The sequence below is a fragment of the Mandrillus leucophaeus genome, unplaced genomic scaffold (assembly GCF_000951045.1).
Source record: "Mandrillus leucophaeus isolate KB7577 unplaced genomic scaffold, Mleu.le_1.0 Scaffold375, whole genome shotgun sequence".
In the NCBI taxonomy this organism is placed as follows: Eukaryota; Metazoa; Chordata; class Mammalia; order Primates; family Cercopithecidae; genus Mandrillus; species Mandrillus leucophaeus.
Genome location: NW_012103976.1, coordinates 286571 through 305681, shown reverse-complemented (window position 1 = coordinate 305681; position 19111 = coordinate 286571). Strand labels below are relative to the sequence as shown.

At 41.6% G+C, this 19111-nt stretch overlaps 1 protein-coding gene across 3 annotated transcripts in view; it reads left to right on the top strand.

Moving 5' to 3' along the window:
• Positions 1–19111, top strand: part of LHFP (lipoma HMGIC fusion partner) — a 281937-nt gene that overhangs the window by 232713 nt on the left and 30113 nt on the right. For all 3 annotated transcript variants that reach the window (XM_011990248.1, XM_011990249.1, XM_011990250.1), the window contains one exon: positions 13653–13751. In XM_011990248.1, coding sequence (XP_011845638.1) covers positions 13653–13751 — 99 coding nt within the window. The remainder of the gene's footprint in view (positions 1–13652; positions 13752–19111) is intronic.

Here is a 19111-nt window from a genome sequence, read left to right as displayed (position 1 = left end):
CATCACAAATGTCCCTCATATCAGCTCACCCAGAATCCCTGAGAGGTTCGCACAATGAGTGCATTCAGTAGAAAAGATGTGATTTCCCACGCCTAGAGTAAATCGCTCTACAAGCCTGCCAGGAAGGAAACTGTGAGTTAGGGCTCTAGCAGGAATCAAAGATCTGTACAGATGTCAGAGGAAGGCTTGGAGGTGGCTGGGGATGGCATTCTACTTCATGGTGCCAAGGTGTGCTGCCTGTGACACTTCAAACACATAGTATCATCTGCCTTGCAATTCCAGTGGAAGTTTTGCAAATCTCTCCCATAACACCGTGCATCCTAATGTAATGATGGTGTATTTTGTTTTCATAAAGACACTGTTATGTAAATAAAAATAAATGTTCAAAGTATTACCTCTCCCTCCTTGTAATTTCCTAAGAGGGAAGCTGCTTCTACATGCTCTGCACTGTGCTGGGATTTTAAAAGCATTTTCTCCAGTGCTGTCAATAACTCTGTAAAGAAGCACTGGTGTATCCATTTTGACATGGTTTGAATGCTTGTCCCTTCCAGATCTCATGGTGAAACGTAATCTCCTGTGTTGGAGGTGGGGCTTGATGGGAGGTGTTTGGGTCAAGGGGGCAGATCCCTCATGAAGTGCCCACCCCGTGGTAACCAGCTTTTGCTAGAGCGGGTGGTTTAAAAGAGCCTGGCAGCTGTCTTGCTTCTCTCCATCACCATGTGATACACTGGCTCCGCCTTTGCCTTCCACTGTGATTGGAAGCTTCCTGAGGCTTCACCAGCAGCAGATGCTAGTACCATGCTTCTTGTACAACCTGCAGAACCGTAAGCCAAAGCCTCTTTTCTTTATAAATTTCCCAGCCTCAGTTATTCCTTTATAGCCATTCAAACAGACTAACACACATTTTATGGAAGAAACTTCTGAGGCTCAAGTTTACGAGACTTGCTTGGCCAGTATCTAGTAAGTGGCATATCCAATATTTGAATACAGCACTTTCTGACTCCTAAGCCTTCCTTCCTGACAGTTTTCCACTGGAATATTTATTTTCGTGAGGGTAACCACAGTTTACCAACATGCAATAACTAGAGTCTGGTTTGGAATTAACGTTGCATTTTCAAAGCAAGGGTGGAATGCATTCAGGGTTTGCAGTGCAAATTTACTTGTGCATTTTTCCTTTTGTTTTTTTCTGGTCAGAACTTTCCTGACAGAATATTGTTGAAGCCTAGTCCTGCTCCTGGAAGGTTTCGTGTTGAAGCGTGATGGTTATGTTCATTTTTTTTTTCTTATTTAAGAGGGTCAGTGTCAGGAGTAATTCATTTTTCGCACAAAGCAACAGTGATCATTAAGAGAAAATATGTCTACTGAAAAGTCTGAGCTGAGCGGCTTATCTGTGCTGGGACTCTTTATTTTGTTATTCTGAGGTTTGTGAAACGTCTTGTAAGGTTCTTATTGGGATTTCTGGGTCAGGTAGCTGAAGCAAGCTGATCCTATTTTAAGCTGTAGGATAGTTGTTTGAGAAATGTGAGAGACTTAAAGGTATCCATTACTCCAGATTTGTATAGAAATCACTTTCCAAGTTGATGGATCCCAATTTAGCACCATCAGGCCTTCAGGATACAGTCTTGTCGCAGTTACAGCTTTTTAGTCTAATTTTGTGTCTGTATCATAGGTCTGCATAGACTCCTGCGCCAAAGAAAGAAGAGGATGGAGTATGAATGATGACAGGAAACTGTATATACTGATGCCTGAAACTTACTAAGACAAGTATCCCCCCATCCCTAAAAAAAATGGTGGATTTATGGATTAATAGAGGAGTGGGAACATAGGTAGATAGGAGATTAAAACATTTCAAAAACCTGTTAATCATAGAACCTAAATGGTGGGTATATGGGTATTCACTCTACAGTTCTTCCAACTTTTCTGTAAGTTTGAAATTTTTCATAATACCGTGTTAGAGGGAATAAAAAGAAATGTAACAACTCTTAGCTGTAGAGATATGGTTAGTTCCAGCAAGTGTATTTGTTGTGAAGATGTGAGCAAGTGATACAGCAGAAGCTTCTGCTTCTAATTAGGTCGTGTTTTGGTTTATTTGTTTGTTTGTTTGTTTTAAACTGGTGAACACCTGTAGGTGCTAATGAAGAATCTGAAATTGGCAGGTATAATAGAATGAAATAACTTGCCATTCTGAAACAGCGGTAATATCTTTATTAATATTGACATAAACAACTATAATATGCTGCCCCCTATTAGATGCCAAGCTCTGGACCTGGCATTTTTATCAAGTCATTAATTTATATTTAATAACAGTGCTAAAGATAGAGGTACCATGCTAAATGTACAGGAACCATTAGCTCTATTTTATAGAGATGAAAGACTGAGCTCAGAGAGGTCAAAGGCATGCAGCTCAGGGTCACATAGCTAGTCAAGGTTGGTGTCAGAATTCAGGCCTGACATGATGGATAGCAAAGTTCGTGCAATTTCCACTCGACCCTTGAGGCTCAATGTGTGGTTCTGGACAGCAACCTCAGCCTTACCAGGAGCTGGCTGGAAATGCAGGACATTGGGCCTCATTCCAGAACTATAGAACCAGAATCTGCATTTTAGCAAGCTTGCCAGCGGTGTCTGTGCACATCCGTCTGAGCAGTGCTACGCTGGACCGTGGTACTCTGGAAATTTGGTACTGTGTCTTTATGTTTCTCTCCATGTAATGCATGACACCTTAGGGTCTGTGAAAATGGGCATTTCTTTTGTTTTGGAGGGGTAGCTACAGGACTAAGCGTTGTTAACTTCCTTTCCAGCAGTATCAGAGTGAAGGCAGTGAATCAAGGCTCCTACTCCTATCACAGGACTCAAGCGCCTGAGTGTGTGTCCCAGCTCTGCCTCTGGTTATCTGTATGATGAGGGTACTTAGATCTCCCCATCAGTGTGTGACCCTGTTTCTTCATCTATCAAGTGGGTGAATCAATTCTGGCTCTACCTGCCTCACAGAAAGGCCAAAGGTGCCTTTAAAAGACAAAAAACAGCTGGGCATGGTGGCACATGCCTAGAGTTCCAGCTACTCAGGAGGCCGAAGCAGGAGAATACCGGAGCCCTGGAGCTTGAGGCTGTAGTGAGCCATGATCCTGCCGCTGCACTCCAGCTTGGGCAACGGTGTGAGACCAGGTTTCTAAAAACACACAAAAAGGAACAGAGAGAAGCATTCTCATCATGGTAGCAGTGTACTAATCCTTCACTCCTGTGAGGGGTCACCCTGCTGCAGCTGTTTCACTTGTGCTTTCTGAAGCTTCTATGACTGGGCCAAGTGTTCATGGCTCACAGTTTCCAGCAATGTCCTTGCTGGGACCCTCCCTGCATTCCATCTGAGAAGAGAAGCTTCTCCAAGAGAGGAGGACTCGATGTCAGACAAAGGTATACAAAAACACACTGGCCTTAAGCAAACTCACACCCTCCCTGCCTGCACGACGAGGTCTAGAGTTTAACGATAAAGACCATGCACTGAACTATTCCTGTGAAGCATTGTGTCTACCACTTTACATACACTGTCTCATTTAATCCTTGCAACCATCTCAAGAGAGCCTGATAGGCATTTCCCCCCATTTTACAGATAAGGAAAGCTGAGTCCTAAAGAAGTGAAATGGTAGAATTGAGATGCCCTTAACTACTGGGGTTGCTAAGGGCAAAGGTGTTGCTTTCAGTCAGATGTAATTTCCCAGAAAACTGTCACATAGCAATTGCAAAATCTTCCCCAAATTTTCATTGTTTGAAGCAACTTTATTTTTTTCTCCCAAGGATTGCCTAGGACCCCAGGAAGAGAAAAAGTGACAAGTCACTCATGACTGAAGTTAGCTTGTGAATTTTTGCTCTGAGCTAAGGAACAAGTATTTTGGTGCATAACATATTGCACATGTCTTTTGTGTTTCCTGTCACATGAATTAGAAAAAGGAGAAGAATGAGAATCAAGGCACCACTTTGAAAAACATTTGAAGGAAACCCAAAGTATGCTCTCTCCTGCAGGATGTTTTTAGCCAAGGAATAGCCTTATTGTGATTTGTTAAAATATTTTTGATAGGTTGTCAGATTATCATAGTTCTGTTTTGTATTTTAGTGTTTGAATAAGATATGCTTTCCTTGGCTAACCTTCTGATCATAACCCATTTCTCATCTTTATACTTCCATGTGCTCCTTTTTGGACAGAAGCTTTTTGTGTGCCAGCGCTCACAACCGGGGTTCTCACTCGCTGATCCCCAGGAAAGGGATTTGCAGGGTTTCCAAGAGCCCATCCCTTGTCCTTAGTCACAGGCAGCAGTGGGAGTCTTCCCTGTGGCTAAAGCAGTGTCAGTCTTGGACATATGGTGACTGGAAATCTGGCTTGATCTTCTGCCCCGTTCCTCCTTCCTGTTTACACACAGGGTTCAGTGCATGTGTGGCTATGGAACATGTGTGGCCCAGAGATGGGACAGTGAACACTTGGGGATTTGGGAGGCATTGGAGAAGAGGAGTTAGGAGCACTGGCTTGGGGCTTAACCTGGATGTTTGTCCCTGGATCTACCACTTGAGTAGATTTATGAGCATAGGCCTGCTTGTGCAAGCTTCAGTTTCCTTCACCTATTAAATAGGGGCAATGATTTTGTGTGTGTGTGTGAGACGGAGTCTCGCTCTGTCACCCAGGCTGGAGTGCAGTGGCGTGATCCCGGCTCACTGCAACCTCTGCCTCCTGGGTTCAAGCGATTCTCCTGCCTCAGCTTCCTGAGTAGCTGAGATTACAGGCACGCACCACCGCGCCCAGCTAGTTTTTGTATTTTTAGTAGAGACGGGGTTTCACCATATTGTCCAGGCTGGTTTTGAACTCCTGACCTGGTAATCCATGCACCTCGGCCTCCCAAAGTGCTGGGATTACAGACATGAGCCACTGTGCCCGGCCGATATATTCTATAACTACGACCCGATATCTGGACTTCAAAAACACGTGTACAAAAACACATTTTTCTGAGGATTTTAAAGTACTAAATAAATAACATTACTACTATTTGATATTTAACAAATATTGTGAATGAGTGAGTTGGATGCAAGTAAACATAGAGTGTGTGGCCTTCCAGGACGTGTAATACTTACAAATAACTGCAATGTAAGATGGTCAGCCTCAATTAAAGGGTAGAGAGTGCATCAAAACAGCAGCTCCCAGGAGAGGCAAAACCTATAGCTCATTGCTGAGATGACCAGGAAAGGCAATGTGTTGAGGCTTCTAGACCTTAAGTGGTAGTATTTTCTGAACATTAAAGTAAGCAATGAGAGTGTCTCAGTCAGAGAGAAGGGATTTAACTTCCAGAGATGAAAAAGCTCAAAATGTATTCAAAGAACCAGTAGTAGGTGCGGTAAGTCAGGAATCCCCAGTCAGAAATGCCTTTGAGACTGGCCAGGGCACCCAAGCAGTTAACAGGATGACCAGGACCTGGCTCCAGCCAGCCACTTGCAGGCTCTGTATTGGCATATGTTTCAATTATTCAAGAGATACAAGAAATCTGGACTTAGAGATGCTAAGTCCCACTTAGTAAAACATGATGGTGGTCAAATCCAACATGTGTCTGGTTGAACTCCAGATTATGGGTGGAGAGTGCGTGACCATGGAGTAGAGTTATGTCCAAGCACTGGGATCATGATAGGACGAAAAGAGGCCTGGTCTGGGATCCAGGAGGCCCGGTATTAATCTGAGCTCTGCGTCCTTGGACAGGCTTCTTACATCCTCTGTGCCTCAGTTTCCAGAAAGCACTTTGATAGGAGGTGTGGTTTACTAGAACCCAACCAAGCCTTCTTTTTGTCTTGTAGACTAAAGAATGTACTCCTTGGGTTTTCAGGGTCTGAAGAATTACACTACTGACCCCTGCTCTTGTTCCTTCCCCACCACTGTATTTGTTTTATTGTTACATTTCTTGTTCTTACATTTTGTAAAGGGGCCATTATCTAGGGATGAAAATGGACAAAACTCGTGTACATAAATTAGCATATGGAGAATTTGAGATGGAAACATGCCAGCCTCTTCCAAAGAGAAGTCCAGATAACAGGCTGCAAGATTGAGCAGCTTTCATGAGAACAGTAAAGAAAACAATTTCCCTCGGTGCTTACCACAGAAAGGAAGATAAAGGAACTGGAGGATGGATAAAAGTATCCAAAACACATAAAAGATGAATTGATGGGAAACACTGGTGTGACCACTCAAGGGGCCAAGGGTGGAAAAAGTCATTCCATTAAAAAAAAAATAAACAGTGGAAAAAGAATGGAGCCACAGTCATGGAAAAAAGTGAGATCACATTTAAAAACTTGCAAGATTGGCCTGGAAAAATAAGGCTTTATGAGTTTAACATGAGGACTCTATTCTTACCACCTGTGGAGAGTAACTGGCATTGGCTGACTAGAGGTTTGTTTTGCCTTCTTGGCAGGAGCTGAATTGTTATGTTAATCGTCCGCTGGCTAAGTGTTAAGTACTGTGTTTGAATAGAAAGAGTTTTGCAGAAGGGAAAATTCCCAGCCCCAGGTTCTTATTCCGACCACTGAGCTCTTTACAGACTTCAGACTTCACACACTCAAATTCAAAGAAGCAATTAGTATCATGGCCGATATTTCTAGCATTTTGTGAAATCGAACAGAGTTTCTACTAGGAGCTCTCCTGCAGGTGGTTTACGGCCAGAGTGTACCCAGGCTCAGGTTTGGGCCCAAGGGCCCATTTGGAGCTAAAGAACAGACTTTCATCACAGCAGCATTGCCCACCTTTTTAAAATTATCTATGCCAGCTCTTTTCCATTCACATTGGCTTCTCCTTAGAGGTCATTCCACTGACTTGGCTTTTAAAATATTGTAATTGTCCTTGAACAGGGTGAGCCCCAAAACCTCAGGGCACTCAGGATGAAATGGTGTAGCAGTCAATGCATTATTAAAATGAACTTTTCCAAATTTAAGAATTATCAAGTCATCTGTTGGATTATTGCTTTTTCTTTTTTAGGAGGCAGCATCTCTGTACAATCCTAAAACCTCTTTAAAAACGATCTTCCTCGTGGCCTTTTGCCTCTAGATTGCTGATTGCAGCAAGGTGCTGGTAGAAACTAAAGATTGAACTAATTTGCAGTAATTTGTGATTGACTTATGACCCCTTAAAAGTTGCAAATCTTTGGGGTTGCAGAAATAGATTGCTTCTTAATTGCAAATGAGCTTGTAGCTGCACATGATCTCACACCTCTTCCTGCAACCCACCTTGATTCCCACCTTCCTCAGGTTGCTGACTTGCTTCACAACATTTTCCCTCACTTTCACTCCTATGCACAAATTTCCAAAAGGTGTGATACTGTGACTTTTTTTTATGTTGTCTTTTATGGCAGTGACAAAGGAATTTGATTGAAATTAAGCCCATGTGGTAACCACAAGGTTTAGAAGTCTAATAAAGAAAACCCATGCAAATAATATTAAAGCTTGTAAGCTAGAGATTCTAACTGAGCCACTTACAGAAGTAAGTTAGGCAACTAGAGGTCTTAAAATCTGTCAGGTCACTAAGACATCATTTGAGCAATTACTTCAAATTCCAGAAAGTTTTCTGAGCTCCATTTCTGCATACCGTATGATACCCAAGTGGTATCTAATTCAGGGATTTCTAAACGGTGCTTCCAACAAACATTGATTTCCACAACACGGGCTAAGATTTAACACTGCTGGAACAGAACAATGGCAAATTTCTTCCATTAAAAAGATGTTCTCAGTTTTACATTTAATTGCTTCTACTTTACTTTGCAAAATAGTACTTCAGTGTAGACAACAAAATGCTAGTTGACTTCAGTCCTCTCCCAAAAGGCAGTTAGTTAACATTCGAAGTATCCTTTTCAGAAATCTACATTTCAGGAGAGGTTAGTTAGCCTGTTCCATTTCCTAACCAAAGACCATACCACAGACATGCTTAAAGGCCAAGCTTTAGAATATCACGATCTATACTTGCCCCAGAAGTTTAATAATTAGCATAAATTGTGTTTAGAGATAATTTTTAAGGAAATGGATGATGTTCAAGAAATACGGTGGGGTGTTAAGACCAGTATTGGCTCTTCTGCCCTTGTGTGAGTGGGCATGTACCAGAGTTTGACCGGTAAGAGAAATAACTCTAGATATTACCAGCAGGAAGGGATGTAGCCCAGAGATTTAACATTTTTTGTAGACCTACTAAGAGGTCTGAGAAAGTGAAGGCCAGAGAAGCTGCTTTGAAGAATTCAGGAAATCAGGAAGTGCTGGGATCAACAGAAGCTATGGCTGATAATCCACCCTTAGAGGGTGTTGAGGAGGGGGACACCTGGAAATCACTCCCAAAATGTCACTGTCTGTCTGCAGAAAGGCTTGCCCCTGGCTGCAGGTGTGAATGTGGAAACCAGTTTATCCCTTTTATCTTCTACATTCCACATGAGAGCTTCTTATTGACACAGTATGACCCAGAACTCCCACTAGTGTATGAAATACAGTTTCCTGGCCTCTAGCCCTACCTGAAAGGAAGAATTTTAAAGAGCAGTGATGATTTTGATTGTTAACAAGCACTATTAGGCTTAAGGCCTAAGAATCTGACAAGACCAGCATTCTTTTAAAATGTGTCTTATATCTAGCACAGCCATCCTCCAGTAGAACTACAGTTATGGAAATGGTCTGATTTACGCTGTCCAATATGGTAGCCACTAGTGCCAAGTGGCTGTCAAGCACTTGAAATGTAGTTGGTGCAACTGAGGGATTGAATTTTTGAGTTGTATTTAATCTTAATTAACTTACATTTAAACTTAAGGGGCTACCTGCGGCTATTGGCTACTGCTTGGGGCAGTCCAGGTTTAGCTCTCTCTCTTTGGACCTGTGCTCCCTCTCCGCTTCCATTTAACGGAAAATATTGTGGCCTGATCTGACTTAAAGTTTCCCTGAGCTGTCTCATAGTTGTCTATTGTGTGTTGAAAATTTCATGTGAGGTCCTTGTTGCAATGACTATATGATGGAGTTGTGTTGTTCATGGGGACGGGTCACTGGATTTCACTGAGCTTACAGAATTGGTCTTCTGACTCTTTCTGGTGCCAGCTTACTAATAAACATTTGTTGCATATTTGGCCAACTATGATCTCAAACTCCCTTTTACCATAACATACAGTGGTAGCAAGTTAGTGGGGAGGCCACCGAAATGTCTACCTACATATCCTAATGATTGCGATAGCCAATTAGCCTGATCGTATGGTTTGTAACATACATTTTTCTCCCAGAAATCATTCTCAAATTTTTGGAGTCTGCAGTTTCTTTCCTGCTAGCAAATACTAGCAGATGACAAAACAAGAACTACATAAATATTAATATAGAAATTCAGATAAGCTAGTTGCCCTCCACTGAACAACTTTTTAAAAATGTGAGCATATGTTCATGGTATATTTTAAAAATTCATACATGTACCACAAATTTCCTGTGTATAAAACTGTTCCTAATTTATATGGTTGAATCTACATTTCAAAGTAATGTGGCTGGGTGCAGTGGCTCACACCTGTAATCCCAGCAGTTTGGGAGGCTGAGGCAGGCAGATCATGAGGTCAGGAGTTCAAGACCAACCTGACCAACATGGTGAAACCCCGTCTCTACTAAAAATACAAAAATCAGATGGGCATGGGGGCACACGCCTGTAATCCCAGCTACCCAAGAGGCTGAGGAAGGAGAATCGCTTGAACCCGGGAGTGAGCCAAGATTGTGCCACTGCACTCCAGCCTGTGAAACAGAGCAAGACTCCATCTCAAAAAAACAAAACAAAACAAACAAAAGAAAACCAAAGTAATGTAACCCACCCTAGGTTTGGCTGCTTGCTGGTAGAAAGCCAGACAGAACACAAGAGACAAAGTTTGGTGGGAGGAAAAGCAGGTTTAATCGGATAACCAGCAACCTGATAAGATGGCAATCTAGTGTTCTAAACACCATTTACATTTTAAAATTTACCATAGGGCCTTTAAAGGGAAACTTGGTATAGGAGACATTCAGGAGTAGTGCAGGGTGCACGGTCTGTGTATCTTTTTCTCGTTAAATTGAACTAAACATGGCCTGAGAAAACCTCCATACTTCCGTACGTAAGTTCTTGAGGATGAACCATAACCTGGCTTAGTAGGTAGACTTAGTAGAAAACCTAATTTAGGAGTGTGCTTCTGTAACAATAGCTGCATCTCAGCCAATCCCAGCAGCCATACTTCCAACAACGCATATGCTGCTGACTGTTCAAACCATGTTCAGATAAGTCAAACACCAAGCTGTGACCAGTCCATCTGTTTCTGTACCTCACTTCTGTTTTCTGTATGTCACTTTCCTTTTTTTGTCTATACATTTGCTCTGACCATAAGGTATCCCTGGAGTCTCTCTGAATTTGCCATGATGCTGGAGGCTGCCTGATTTGTGAATTTTTTTAACCCTTACTCAATTAAACTCTGTTAAATTTTATTTTCACATTCTGACGGCCATCTTGGGTAACTGCCTATCCGGAAGTCTGGTTGGCATTATCTTGACTTTGATGATGGTGGGCTAGTGGTGGACTCTTTCTAAGTGGGAGGATTCTGCCATGGGGCTCCAGCCTGGTTTGTTTCAAGAGCAAGAGCATAATTAGATAAGCATGCATTGTTGGAGGGGAGTGTCTAGAGAGGGAAGGAATGAAGGGGTGAGAGGGGAGAAAAGGAAGAAAAAGAAAGTGGGTGATTTTTAAAACCAAGGTCCCTGGTTACAGTATCACCAAAACAGCCGAGAATTCCACAAAAGACTCTGACTGCTAAGTGTTTTGCCCCTTGGAGAGCCCCTGTTCTAAGTGTTCCTTCCATATGTAAGCTCCTTTCCATTTAGTGTCCCAAAGTGACGAGCATAAGACTGGGCCAAACTAGGTGTTTTCATGACTTCATGGCACATAGTTTTTACTTGTAATGAAAAGAACGTTAGCAAATAACACTGTTTTTCATTTAGTTGTCTATCAGGTAAGGAGGAGATTACTGATAGCTTAAATCAGAAGTCTCCAACCTGTTTTTCACCAGGGACCAGTTTCATGGAAGACAGTTTTTCCATGGACTGAATGGAGGAGGATGGTTTCAGGATGATTCAAACACATTACATTTAGTGTACGCTTCATTTCTATTATTACATTGTGATTATATAATGAAATAATTTTACAACTCACCATAAGGTAGAATCAGTGGGAGCCCTGGGCCTATTTTCCTGCAACTAGACAGTCCCATCTGAGGGTGATGGGAGACAGTGACAGATCATCAGACATTCGATTCTCATAAGGAGAGTGCAACCTGGATCCCCTGCATGCGCATTTCACGATAGGGTTCATGCTCCTATAAGAATCTAATGCTAGGCTGGGCGCAGTGGTTCTGTCATCCCAGCACTTTAGGAGGCTGAGGCGGGCGGATCACCTGTGGTCAGGAGTTCTAGATCAGCCTGGCCAACATGGTGAAACCCCGTCTCTACTAAAAATACAAAAATTAGCTGGGTACAGTGGCAGGCACCTGTAATCCCAGCTACTCAGGAGGCAGAGGTTGCAGTGAGCTGAGATCACACCACTGCACTCCAGCCTGGGTGACAGTGTGGGACTCCATCTCAAAAAAAAAAAAAAAAAAAAAGAACTGATGCCACTGCAGATCTGACAGGAGGCAGAACTCAGGTGGTAATGTGAGCAATGGAGAACGGCTGTAAATACATATGAAGCTTTACTTGCTTGCCTGCTGCTCACCTCCTGCTCTGTGGCCCAGTTCCTAACAGACCGTGGACCCATACTGGTTCATGGCTCAGGGGTTGGGGCCCCCTGGCTTAAATGTTACTATTTTTCATTTTTCTTGCACTTAAATAATTTTTGTCCAGATGCCTTTCTGTATTTGTCATCCTTTAAAAAAATTGCTCACAGGATCTTCTCAGAAACTGGTGCTTCCTATTAAGACCTGAGTATCACAGACATGATACCTCATTGTTTATTAAACATTCATGGAATTCAGTTTACACAAAGCTTGGCATCCTCATTCATAATTTCTTTACTTAATGGTGCCTAAAACTAGTTTGGAGTTGTCTTTAGAATGCTATACATTCTATCCTAAGGGAAAAAGCCTAAGGAAATTGGCCACTAGGATATTTTGCCTCGTCAGCAAAAGATTGTATAACTGCTTTCTAGATTATTCTTCAGCTTCAACATAATTCATATTTATGCAGTTGCATATAGGACATCCTGGGACTAGTGATTCACAGTTTCAGTGATTCTTTTAGCACTCCCACAAGTAGATGGCCCTCTGCATTGCATATAGAAGGCCCTTCATGTCGACCACGGGGCAGACTGGGGAAAGCATTACCAGGGTAGGAAACGTATCAGGATGGGTGTGGGGGTGAGGGAGGCCTTTCCTTAGAGCTCGACAGAGTGGTTGAGGACAGGGATGGAAAGCAGCTTGCTCTCCCTTAGTTACCTGTGAGGAAGCAGATTATTTGTACGGATTACTATTGCTCAATTTATCCACCAGGGGTGATGGGGGTGGGGAAGAAAAGGAAAAAAGAAGGCCGGGAAGGGACGTGGTGCAGAAATATTGAAGACCTCCTCTCGTAGATACATTCTAGGCCCTGCCATCCTCCTCCACATTACCATATTAATAGATTTTCTCATTTAGGGGTCTCTCTCGTTCAGCACCTGATAAGCCACTTCCCCCACATTAGACTACCTATCTGTTGGTCCTATGGGTTCAGCACATTTGTGGTACTCACAGGTGTTGATAACACCTGTGATTGACACAACAAGATCTCACTTTCAGATTAGCACACAAATTCAAATAGTGAGTGCTTAAATCTCATTTAGCTTCTTGTAAAACCGTATGAGGCTTTGATGCAAACTAAAGACTCACCAATTGAAAGCTGTCAGCTCAGAGAGTGCTGCCAGGATAACTTAATTTATATTAAGATAAAACCGTCACTTTCTTCAGTTTAGTCATCAAAATTTTTGGTTTTAGCTGCAAGGGGTACTTAGATTATAATAAATGTCTGTCTTCCTGAGTCTTTCCGAGATGCGTGGATGCTCAGTGATTCTCCACATCGCACAATAATGGGCAGGACAGTTCAGAGGTTTGATGAATGTGCCGAGGCCATTCATGAAACTCTTTATGTTCTTTCTGCCCCTGGTAAAATCTGACAACACTGAAACACTCTATTTTGAGCCTTAAATAGGAAACAAAAATCTAATGAATAATGAATGATGAATTTAGAATAATGAATAAGAAATTGTAACCTATTAGGAACTTTTGCTTGCTCTTGAAATACTTGTTTGCATGGATTAATGGTGGAATTGGTTGGCTTTTTACAAGAATGATTTAAAAAGCTTCTGAATTGTATTTCCTAAACAGGATTTGCAAGGCTTTTAATGCTTTAAAAGGCAAAGTTGGACCCAAACTGAGCTGTCAAGGTTTTTTTGGTTTTTTTTTTTTTCTTTTAAGCTGACTTGAAATTGTTGTTGGAGTCAAACTGACCTTAGATTGCTTAGAAGAGTTGTGGCTGGTGCTGTCCAAAAAGCAGACGCTACAGTCTTGTTATATTGCTAAATGTTGATCCCACCACCTTTATCTAGTGGCGCAGAGAAGCACTGGTAAAGCCCTCTTCTTATCTCTTTGCAGGCTTGTTGATTGGTGCTGGCTGTGCTCTCTACCCCTTGGGCTGGGACAGTGAGGAAGTCCGGCAGACTTGTGGCTACACTTCTGGCCAGTTTGACCTGGGTAAGCTCTCTTCATGGATGGCACTCCTTTTAGAAAAAGAACCTTATCTGATGTTTCGTAGAAGCAGAAAGTGGAAAGGGGACAGATGAGAAAACCCTATCTGGGTATTACAGCCAGCAAGTCACGTGTAACAGTATCAATGTATCCATTTATTTAGTGAAGAGCTATTGATAATCTACTGTTGGCTTAGTGCTATGATGAGTATCATAGATGCAAAGATAAGAAATGGCCCCTGTCCTGAAGAGTTTATACTCACTGATTACTTCATTTTTCAAAATCATGTATTTTTTACCCATTGCATGGGCTACAAATAATTCTGTAGAATTTGCAGTCTGAGAAGAGGCGGCAACAAAACAGTCAAGGAAATGATAATACAAGCTAAGCAATTCAAAGCAATTTCACATCAGTGGTCTAATAAGGCCACTTTGTCAAAGAGGTGAGAATGGAGTTCGGTCTTGAACAAAGTGCTACATACGGATTATCAGGATTAGGTGGCAGCACCTTGCAGGTGAGGAATACAGTACACCAAAGGCACAAGGAAAGAATGGGAAAAGCTCATTGGGAGACCGCAGGGATTCCAGCAACAGAAAGTCGGGTGCCACTCTGATAAATGTGATGATTGGGTGAGAGTTTGCATATTGATAAAGGGCTCTTCACTCACAAATTTGTTTTTCTGCAGACTAATAAGAAAATTTCAGGTAGTTTTCACTTGTAACCATACTTACTTATGTTGCACTCTATAAAATATTTTGCAGAATATTCCATGGTTTGCATCATTTTAATTTGTAATAATTGGGTAATATTTCACTTGCTTGATAAACCTCCATTTACTTAACCATGTTCTTATTTCTTTCTAGCTGGGCATTTAGTCTATTTCAGTGTCTGTTGTTTTAAGACATGTTATGACGAGTAGTTTAATGAATATAAGTGCTTTTCCTACTGAATATTTTCTTAGAATCTTTTTCTAGAGTTGGTATTACTAGATCAAAGAATATGAACCCATAAAACACTCAGCATTGTATGGGAAAAGAAATGCATTTCTATTCCCCATTGCTAGCTTCAAACCTAAGGCTCTTATAGCAAATGGCAGATTAACAAGAGAAAAGCATACAAATTTGTTTAAAATAAAAATTTCATGACACGGGACCCCTCACAAAGAAATGAGGACTTGGAGAAGCAGGTAAACCTGTATACTTTCTATGCTAGGTTTAATGAAGAAGTGGATTGTTGTGGAGAAGTATGACTGGACAAACAGGGTATTATCTAGTGGTAATACACTATAGAACTTAGCAAGACCTGTCTGTTCGGACTCCTCTCTGTGTCCTTGTATTGCCGGAAGTAAGAATATTCCTCTCTTTTGGGTATAGTGAGAGCATCTCTCCAATGATGGTCTTATGATCTGCTTCAGAAGAAGGTCAGATCATCCTTTCTAGGTTTTATGACCTGCTTTGGGAGAGAAAGGCAGCAGGGGAATGTGAGAGAGACTTTCCCGCTTCTGCTGCTTTCTCAAATGCCAAGGTGCTGCATTTTAGGGTAGCATGTCCTGAAGCCCATCACTATCAAGTGATAGCAAATATATTTTCCCCTACTATATGGATGGACAGACTGAGATTCTGATAATTAGTACATAGTCAGTTACTAACTTAGACATCTACTTTTTACATGAAATATTTTAAGTAGAAAAATTGTGAGGGAATTGGTCTAATAGCAGTATTACTATATTCCAAATATCAATTTTAAATTTTTATGTTAGAACGTCTATGAAAAAAACTTCTGCTGGATTCTGAGAAAAAGGGACAGAAAAAAGTATCAAAGGTCTGTGAATTTGAAAATGAAAAAATGAAGCAATTTTTATTTGACTTCATGGATGACAACCGCCCTACTTCTGTCGAATATAATACTGGCTCTTCTGGTACAGAAGACTGTTCTAAATACCACCTAATTTGCATGGATAAAACAAATAAGAGATTTCCTTTTACCATTCTTCCCTCTTTGATGACAAGGCTTTCCTAAATCTGGTTTAGTTTGGGATTGCCATAAATGTAGAGAAGGGGAAAAAATGCTGAAATGCTGGCGTGCAAAGCTGACTGCCAACTTTTTTTTTGGAAAGCAAACTGTGTCTAGGGGAGATATTTTAATACAGTGCTTGGCATTTTTCTTTCCCTGGTGTTTGAGGCATTCTTGGCTGTTCAACACAGGCCTCAACTTGATTATGATCCTGTGTGTGCTGACCTGTTGTTATTGTGTATTGCTATATTAATTAGCAGATTATAATGAAGTTCAGGTCCTGTTATTGCAATTTTCATTACTGCACCTCAGTATTTTGTATGTCCCCAGCATTACGGAATAAAACTTTGAATGTCAAACTGAACGTTGAAAAATACTTGTCTCTTGCCGGGCGCGGCAGCTCAAGCCTGTAATCCCAGCACTTTGGGAGGCCGAGACGGGCGGATCACGAGGTCAGGAGATCGAGACCATCCTGGCTAACACGGTGAAACCCCGTCTCTACTAAAAAATACAAAAAACTAGCCGGGCGAGGTGGCGGGCGCCTGTAGTCCCAGCTACTCGGGAGGCTGAGGCAGGAGAATGGCGTAAACCCGGGAGGCGGAGCTTGCAGTGAGCTGAGATCCGGCCACTGCACTCCAGCCCGGGCGGCAGAGCGAGACTCCGTCTCAAAAAAAAAAAAAAAAAAAAAAAAAAGAAAGAAAAATACTTGCCTCTTTACTAGTGGTAATAGTTTTTTAATGTTAGTATACACTCTAAAACCAGTCTGGCAATTTAAAAAACTATAAAGTTGTTTTCATTTCTGATCATGTGTTTCTAAATTTCCTTAGATTGGTTGATGAGAAAAAAAAAAAAAAAAAACTGGCATCATCCACAGATAAAATGAGTTCTAGGTCCACTGCGAAAGTTTTTTGGGGTTTATCAAGGTCTGTTTCTCTAGGTTACTGTTATCTTTTTGGATTCTGTTATCTATTCTTTGAAAAGATAGACCTAAAGAGAAAGTGTGGCATAGAGTTATCTCCTCTAGCCCATCCCACTTCACTGTCCTTTTTTTTCTTTCTTTTTTTTTTTTTTTTTGAGACAAAGTCTCACTCTCTCGCCCAGGCTGGAGTGCAGTGGAGAGATCTCAGCTCACTGCAACCTGCGCCTCCCAAGTTAAGCGAGTCTCGTGCCTCAGCCTCGTGAGTAGCTGGGATTACAGGCACCCACCACCAGGCCCAGCTAATTTTTGTATTTTTAGTAGACATAGGGTTTCACCATGTTGGCCAGGCTGGTCTCGAACCCCTAACCTCAAGTGATCCACCCCACTCAGCCTCCCAAAGTGCTGGGATTATGGGCATGAGCCACCCTGCCTGGCCCATCCCACTACACTCTTTATGCTTTCTACCTTTTAAAAATCATTACTGTTCCCCTGAACACTGATGAAAGTTGAGCTCCAGTGACTTAGTGAAGTCACAAATTATGAAGTTAGATAGGGAGGGTCCCTGCTGAGCTTCAGGGTGAGGTCATGAGTGAACATTTTTGGTTAAGATGGCTCCAGCAAACACGCTGCTTGCCTCTGCCACACCTTGCCTCAAGGATTCTGAGAATCCGAGTTTGTTTCTGCCTCTTCGCAAAGGAGACAGCACGTAGACACTTCTTCCTCCCAAGGGTTGTGAAATGTTAATGTTATTAAAGCTCATGCCCTTCCTATTGCGCAATACGTGTCTCTTTTTTGGCGTGCTGTTTTTGATATGTTGTTACTCTCTGATCTGGAGCATCCTGAAGGAAATAATTGCTTTTGCTCCTACATAGAAGATTATTTAAATAGTGCATTTATCTCAGTGAGTCAGCCAACAAATATTTATGGAGTGCTTATAATGTACCAGCCCATGGGCTAGATGCTGGGGATGTGGCATCAGCAATGAGTAAAAAATGACACTATTCACTGCCCTCAGGGAACTTAAATTAGCAAGGGAGGCAGATGTTCAAAAAGATAATACAAATGTGAAGTATGTTAGAAAGGAAAAGTGTTGGGTGCTAGAATGGAACTTGTGGTTGACTTGCGACATTATTCCACACTAGTTGGTGCGTCTAAACCAGAGCTTGGCAAACACTTCTATAAAGGGTCAGATAATATCTTCAGCTTTGTGAGTTATATAGTCTCTATTGCAGCTACTTAACTCTGCAGAAAAGATAGATGGCCCCAATAGAAGTTTATTTTTATTTTATTTTTTATAATTTCAACTTTTATTTTAGATTCAGTGGGTACATGTGCAAGTTTACTACATGAGTATATTGCTTGATGCTGAGATTTGGGGTACGATTGATCTCATGACCCAGGTAATGAGCATAATGCCCAAGAGTTAGTTTTCAACCCTTACCCTGCTCTGTCCCTCCCCTTTTAGTAGTCCCCAGTGTCTATTGTTGCCATATATATGTCCATGAGTACATAGTGTTTAGCTCCCACTTATTAATACAAACAAGAACATGCAGTATTTGGTTTTCTGGTTTTATATTTACTCACTAAGGATAATGGCTTCCAGTTGTATCCACGTTGCTGCAAACGACATTATTTCATTCCTTTTTATGGCTGTGTAGTATTCCATGGTGTAGAATACTACATTTTCTTTATCCTGTCCACCATTGATGGACACCTAGATTGATTCTATGTCCTTGCTATTGTGAAGAGTACTTTGATGAACATATGGGGTACATGAATCTTTTTGGTGGAATGATTTATTTTCTTTTGTGTGTGTATATATATATCTCTCTCCAGTAATGGGATTGTTGGGTCGAATGGTAGTTTTTTGTTTTTTTTTTTTTAAGTTCTTTGAGAAATCTTCAAACTGCTTTCCACAGCAGCTGAACTAATTTACATTCTCACCAAAAGTGTATAAGCATTCTTTTTTCTCCATAGCCCCGCCAGCATCTGTTGTTTTCTGACGTTTTAGTAATACCTATTCTGACTGGTGTGACAGGGTGTATCTCCTTGTGGTTTTCCATTTCTTTGATAATTAGTGAGGTTGAACATTTTTTCATGTTTATTAGCTGCTTGCCAATTAAACTTTATTTACAAAAACAAGCAGTGGAGCCACAGTTTGACAATCCCTGATCTCAGGCAAAGCATACCTCTGGTGTGCCAGAAATGGTTACGTTTCTCAGCTGTGTTCATTTATTGATCCTTGCAGCTCTCAGGGCAACTGGTCAGGACCCAGGACAACTGAAGACTCTGCACTGAGCAGCTCTATCCAATTACCCTAATACCCTGTGTATATACTACAGTTTTCTTGTTGGGCGGCAGTGGGAAGGAAGGTGGTAAGCAGTGTGCCTCAGCCTTGGTCACCCCACCCCTGACACTGGCATGGAAAGCGAAG